This window comes from Oncorhynchus gorbuscha, linkage group LG10 (assembly GCF_021184085.1).
Source record: "Oncorhynchus gorbuscha isolate QuinsamMale2020 ecotype Even-year linkage group LG10, OgorEven_v1.0, whole genome shotgun sequence".
In the NCBI taxonomy this organism is placed as follows: Eukaryota; Metazoa; Chordata; class Actinopteri; order Salmoniformes; family Salmonidae; genus Oncorhynchus; species Oncorhynchus gorbuscha.
In genome coordinates, this window is record NC_060182.1 from 96,864,884 (window position 1) to 96,872,424 (window position 7,541).

The 7,541-nt window shown below is 24.7% G+C and overlaps 2 protein-coding genes across 2 annotated transcripts in view; both read left to right on the top strand.

The window, feature by feature from the left end:
* Positions 1-6,102: 6,102 nt before the first annotated feature.
* On the top strand, positions 6,103-7,003 carry LOC124047000 (zinc finger FYVE domain-containing protein 26-like). Its single transcript, XM_046367747.1, has 2 exons — positions 6,103-6,289; positions 6,854-7,003. Exons 1-2 carry the CDS (start codon positions 6,119-6,121, stop codon positions 7,001-7,003), a joined length of 321 nt encoding a protein of 106 aa, XP_046223703.1. The 5' UTR covers positions 6,103-6,118.
* Positions 7,004-7,196: 193 nt separating this feature from the next.
* The window catches only part of LOC124047001 (zinc finger FYVE domain-containing protein 26-like), a 21,942-nt gene continuing 21,597 nt past the window's right edge, over positions 7,197-7,541 (top strand). The window contains exon 1 of the mRNA XM_046367748.1: positions 7,197-7,226. Within this exon, the coding sequence (XP_046223704.1) occupies positions 7,197-7,226 (30 nt within the window). The remainder of the gene's footprint in view (positions 7,227-7,541) is intronic.

Genomic DNA, 7,541 nt, shown 5'->3' on the forward strand with positions numbered 1-7,541 from the left:
TACTCTATTCTATTATACTCTATTATACTCTATTCTATTATACTCTATTCTATTCTATTATACTCTATTATACTCTATTCTATTCTATTATACTCTATTCTATTCTATTATACTCTATTCTATTCTATTATACTCTATTCTATTCTATTCTATTATACTCTATTCTATTCTATTATACTCTATTATACTCTATTCTATTATACTCTATTTTATTATACTCTATTATATTATATTCTATTATACTCTATTATACTCTATTATATTATATTCTAGTTTATTATACTGTTCTATTATACTATCTATTCTATTTTAATATACTCTATTTTATTATACTCTATTTTATTATACTCTATTCTAGTTTACTATACTTTATTATACTCTTATTATATTCTATTCTATTATGTTTTATTATACTATATTCTATTATTCTCTATTATACTCTATTTTATTATACTCTATTTTATTATACTCTATTTTATTATACTCTACTCTATTATACTCTATTATATTATATTCTATTATACTCTATTATACTCTATTCTATTATACTCTATTCTATTCTATTATACTCTATTCTATTCTGTTCTATTATACTCTATTATACTCTATTCTATTCTATTATACTCTATTCTATTCTATTATACTCTATTCTATTCTATTATACTCTATTCTATTCTATTCTATTATACTCTATTATACTCTATTCTATTATACTCTATTTTATTATACTCTATTATATTATATTCTATTATACTCTATTATACTCTATTCTATTATACTCTATTATATTATATTCTAGTTTATTATACTGTTCTATTATACTATCTATTCTATTTTAATATACTCTATTTTATTATACTCTATTTTTATTATACTCTATTTTATTATACTCTATTCTAGTTTACTATACTTTATTATACTCTTATTATATTCTATTCTATTATGTTTTATTATACTATATTCTATTATTCTCTATTATACTCTATTTTATTATACTCTATTTTATTATACTCTATTTTATTATACTCTATTCTAGTTTACTATACATTATTATACTCTTATTATATTCTATTCTATTATGTTTTATTATACTATATTCTATTATTCTAGTTTATTATACTCTATTTTATTATACTCTATTTTATTATACTCTATTATATTCTATTCTATTATACTCTATTCTATTATACTCTATTATATTATATTATACTCTATTCTATTATACTCTATTATATTATATTATACTCTATTATATTCTATTATACTCCATCATATTCTATTATGTTATATTATACTCTTATTGTACTCTATTCTATTATACTCTATTCTATTATACTCTATTATATTCTATTATACTCTATTCTATTATACTCTATTCTATTATACTCTATTATATTCTATTATACTCTATTCTATTATACTCTATTATATTCTATTATACTCTATTATGTTCTATTATAATTTTATTCTATTATACTTCTGTTCTATTATACTCTATTCTATTATACTATTATATTCTATTATACTCTATTCTATTATACTCTATTCTATTATACTCTATTATATTCTATTATACTCTATTCTATTATACTCGATTATATTCTATTATACTCTATTATATTATACTCTATTCTATTATACTCTATTCTATTATACTCTGTTCTATTATATTTTATTCTATTCTATTTGGTTCTATTATACACTATTTAATCATATTCTAGTTTATTATATTATATTCTAGTTTATTATACTGTTCTATTATACTCTCTATTCTATTTTAATATACTCTTCTAGTTTACTATACTTTATTATACTCTATATTCTATTATGTTTTATTATACTCTATTCTATTCTATTATTCTCTATTATACTCTATTCTAGTTTATTATACTCTATTCTAGGTTATCATATTATTTTCTATTATACTCTATTTTATTATACTACATGTTATTATACTCTATTCTATTATACTGTATTCTAGTATAATTTCTCTTTTAGTTTATTATACTCTATTCTATTATACTATATTCTAGTTTATTATACTCTATTCTAGTATACTATATTCTAGTATACTGTAGTTTTATTATACTCTGTTCTAGTCTATTATAGTTTATTTTTAGTATACTGTATTTTTTATTATACTCTATTCTATTATACTATATTCTAGTATGCTGTAGTTTATTATACTCTATTCTAAGTCTATTATAGTTTATTCTAGTATACTGTATTTTGTTATACTCTATTCTATTATACTATATTCTAGTTTATTATACTCTATTATATTATATTATATTATACTCTATTATACTCTATTCTATTATACTCTTATTATACTCTATTCTAGTTTATTATAGTTTATTATACTCTGTTCTATTATACTCTATTCTATTATACTCTATTCTATTCTATTCTATTATACTCTATTATACTCTATTCTAGTTTATTATAGTTTATTATACTTCTGAATTTCTATTATACTCTATTCTATTATACTCTATTCTATTCTATTATACTCTATTATACTCTATTCTATTATATTTTATTTTTATTATACTCTATTATATTATATTCTATTATATATTATACTTACTCTGTTATGCTCTATTATATTTCTGTTATATATTATACTCTATTCTATTATGCTCTGTTCTATTTATGCTCTGTTCTATTCTATTCTATTATATCTATTATACTCTATTATACTCTATTCTATTATACTCTATTCTATTCTATTATACTCTATTCTATTCTGTTCTATTATACTCTATTCTATTCTATTATACTCTATTATACTCTATTCTATTACTCTGTTTTATTTATACTCTATTATATTATATTCTATTATACTCTATTATACTCTATTCTATTATACTCTATTATATTATATTCTAGTTTATTATACTGTTCTATTATACTATCTATTCTATTTTAATATACTCTATTTTATTATACTCTATTTTATTATACTCTATTCTAGTTTACTATACTTTATTATACTCTTATTATATTCTATTCTATTATGTTTTATTATACTATATTCTATTATTCTCTAATATACTCTATTTTTATTATACTTATTTTTATTATACTCTATTTTATTATACTCTACTCATTATACTCTGTTATATTATGTTCTATTATATATTATACTCTGTTCTGTTATGCTCTGTTCTGTTCTGTTATACTCTGTTCATGTTCTATTCTATTATACTCTATTATGCTCTGTTCTGTTCTATTATACTCTGTTCTGTTCATTATGCTCTGTTCTGTTCTATTATGTCTGTTCTGTTCTATTCTGTTATACTCTGTTATGCTCTGTTCTATTATACTCTATTTTATTTATACTCTATTATATTATATTCTATTATACTTATTATACTCTATTCTATTATACTCTATTATATTATATTCTAGTTTATTATACTGTTCTATTATACTATCTATTCTATTTTAATATACTCTATTTTATTATACTCTATTTTATTATACTCTATTTTATTATACTCTATTCTAGTTTACTATACTTTATTATACTCTTATTATATTCTATTCTATTATGTTTTATTACTATATTCTATTATTCTCTATTATACTCTATTTTATTATATTCTATTTTATTATACTCTATTTTATTATACTCTATTCTAGTTTACTATACTTTATTATACTTTATTATATTCTATTCTATTATGTTTTATTATACTATATTCTATTATTCTAGTTTATTATACTCTATTCTAGTTTATTATACTTTCTGTTTTTATTATACTCTATTATATTCTATTCTATTATATTTATTCTATTATACTTATTATATTATATTATACTCTATTCTATTATACTCTATTATATTATATTATACTCTATTATATTCTATTATACTCCATCATATTCTATTATGTTATATTATACTCTTATTGTACTCTATTCTATTATACTCTATTCTATTATACTCTATTATATTCTATTATACTCTATTCTATTATACTCTATTCTATTATACTCTATTATTATATTCTATTATACTCTATTCTATTATGCTCTATTATATTCTATTATACTCTATTATATTCTATTATACTCTATTCTATTATACTCTGTTCATTATACTTATTCTATTATACTCTATTATATTCTATTATACTCTATTCCTATTATAATTTCATTCTATTATACTCTATTTCATTATATCATACTCTATTCTATTATACCGATTATATTCCTATTATACTCTATTATATTATACTCTATTCTATTATACTCTATTCTATTATACTCTGTTCTATTATACTTTATTCTATTCTATTTGGTTTTCTATTATACACTATTTAATCATATTCTATTCTATTATGCTCTATTCTAGTTTATTATATTATATTCTAGTTTATTATACTGTTCTATTATACTCTCTATTCTATTTTAATATACTCTTCTAGTTTACTATACTTTATTATACTCTATATTCTATTATGTTTTATTATACTCTATTCTATTCTATTATTCTCTATTATACTCTATTCTAGTTTATTATACTTCTATTCTAGGTTATCATATTATTTTCTATTATACTTATTTTATTATACTACATGTTATTATACTCTCTATTCTATTATACTGTATTCTAGTATACTCTCTTTTAGTTTATTATACTCTGTTCTGTTATACTATATTCTAGTTTATTATACTCTATTCTAGTATATACTATATTCTAGTATACTGTAGTTTATTATATATTCTAGTCTATTATAGTTTATTTTAGTATACTGTATTTTTATTATACTCTATTCTATTATACTATATTCTAGTATACTGTAGTTTATTATACTCTATTCTAGTCTATTATAGTTTATTCTAGTATACTGTATTTTGTTATACTCTATTCTATTATACTATATTCTAGTTTATTATACTCTATTATATTATACTGTATTCTAGTATAATGTAGTTTATTCTATTATACTGTATTATATTATACTCTATTCTAGTTTATCATATTATTTTCTATTATACTCTATTTTATTATACTCTATTCTATTATACTCTATTCTAGTTTATTATACTCTATTCTAGTTTATTATACTCTATTCTAGTTTATTATACTCTATTCTAGTTTATCATATTATTTTTCTATTATACTCTATTCTAGTTTATTATACTCTATTCTAGTTTATCATATTATTTTCTATTATACTCTATTTTATTATACTCTATTCTATTATACTCTATTCTAGTCTACTGTATTCTAGTCTATTCTACATTATTCTAGTCTACTCTCTTTTAGTTTATTATACTCTATTCTAGTCTATTCTAGTTTATTCTAGTATACTGTAGTTTATTATACTCTATTCTATTATACTATATTCTAGTATACTGTATTTTATTATACTCTAGTCTATTATAGTTTATTCTAGTATACTGTATTTTATTATACTCTATTCTAGTATACTGTAGTTTATTATACTATATTCTAGTCTATTATAGTTTATTCTAGTATACTGTATTTTATTATACTCTATTCTATTATACTATATTCTAGTATACTGTATTTTATTTTACTCTAGTCTATTATAGTTTATTTAAGTAACTGTATTTTAGTATGCTCTATTCTGTTAGTATGTTTTAGGTACATACTATATTTTAGTATGCTCTGTTCTGTTATACTATATTCTAATTTATACTGTATTTTAGGTATACTCTATTCTAGTCTAGTATAGTTTATTCTAGTATACTGTATTTTATTATACTCTATTCTATTATACTATATTCTAGTTTATTATCTCTATTTATTATACTATATTCTAGTTTATTATACTCTATTCTTTTATACTATATTCTAGTCTGTGTGTAATCATTCAAATGTTTGATCTTCTTTTGTTGCACGTGGTTACTGTGGCAAGATGTACTACAGTACCCATAATGCTATGTACTACAGTACCCATAATGCTATGTGCTACAGTGCTGTGCTATGTACTACAGTACCCATAATGCTATATTACTGGTACCCTTAATGCTATGTGCTACAGTACCCACAATGCTATGTACAGCACATTCGATTTTACAGAATACATTGTGAAGATAACGATGTTGTTTCCGTCTCCTAACTCCAGGTAGTACCCCCATGCACACCTCGTCCTCCGGCAGTTCCCTGGACAGAGGGTCGACCGGCAGGAGAATCCAGCGCTCCCCCGATCAGTTCCAGCCCCCAGACAGAGCCCCGGTTCGTAAGGACTGGGTCCCAGACAACCAGCAGCATGTCTGCATGGTCTGCCAGCGAGAACGCTTCACCATGGTGAGAATAAGGCCTAGAGTCTGGTCCCCTGTTGCTCAGTTGGTAGAGCATGGCGCTTGTATCTACAAGGTAGTGGGTTCGATTCTCGGGACCACCCATAGTATGTATTAGAGGTCGACCTCTAGCATGCATGACTGTAGTTCACTTTGGATAAAAGCATCTGGTATATATTTCTATATATAATATATATATTTCTATATATTTCTATAGTGAGTGAGAGGTGGACACTAAATGAGTGAGTGAGAGGTGGGACACTAAATGAGTGAGTGAGAGGTGGGACACTAAATGAGTGAGTGAGAGGTGGACACTAAATGAGTGAGTGAGTGGTGGACAGTGAATGGCTCCTACAAAGAGAAAATGGTGGCATTGGTTTCCCACAAACAGATTAAGGCTGCTCATTGGTTTCCCACAGACAGGTTAAGGCTGCTCATTGGTTTCCCACATACAGATTAAGACTGCTCATTGGTGTTCAGTACAGGAATAGACTTCATCTGTGTTGGGTGAACCGGCTCATGATTTGTTGCGTGAAAGTGACTCTCCACTCCATCCAATTGTCCTCCTCAGTTCAACAGGCGTCACCACTGCAGGAGGTGTGGTCGTCTGGTGTGCCATGCCTGCTCCGACCACAAGATGGCGGTAGAGGGCTGCACTGAGGAGGAGGAGAATGAAGTGCGCGTGTGTGACCAGTGTTACAGCTACTTCCATCCAGAGTAAGACCGTTAAGACCCTACTGGCATTAAAAACCTACACACTGCTTTATTCACAGTCGTTTGTCACAACCTCTGTATATTAATCTAAGGGAACATGTCACAACCTCTGTATATTGACCCCAAGGGAACATGTCACAACCTCTATGTTGACCTCAAGGGAACATGTCACAATCTCTGTATATTGACCCCAAGGGAACATGTCACAACCTCTGTATATTGACCCCAAGGTAACATGTCACAACCTCTGTATATTGACCCCAAGGTAACATGTCACAACCTCTGTATATTGACCCCAAGGGAACATGTCACAACCTCTGTATATTGACCCCAAGGGAACATGTCACAACCTCTGTATATTGACCCCAAGGGAACATGTCACAACCTCTGTATATTGACCCCAAGGTAACATGTCACAATCTCTGTATGTTGACCCCAAGGGAACATGTCACAATCTCTGTATATTGACCCCAAGGGAACATGTCACAACCTCTGTATATTGACCCCAAGGGAACATGTCACAATCTCTGTATATTGACCCCAAG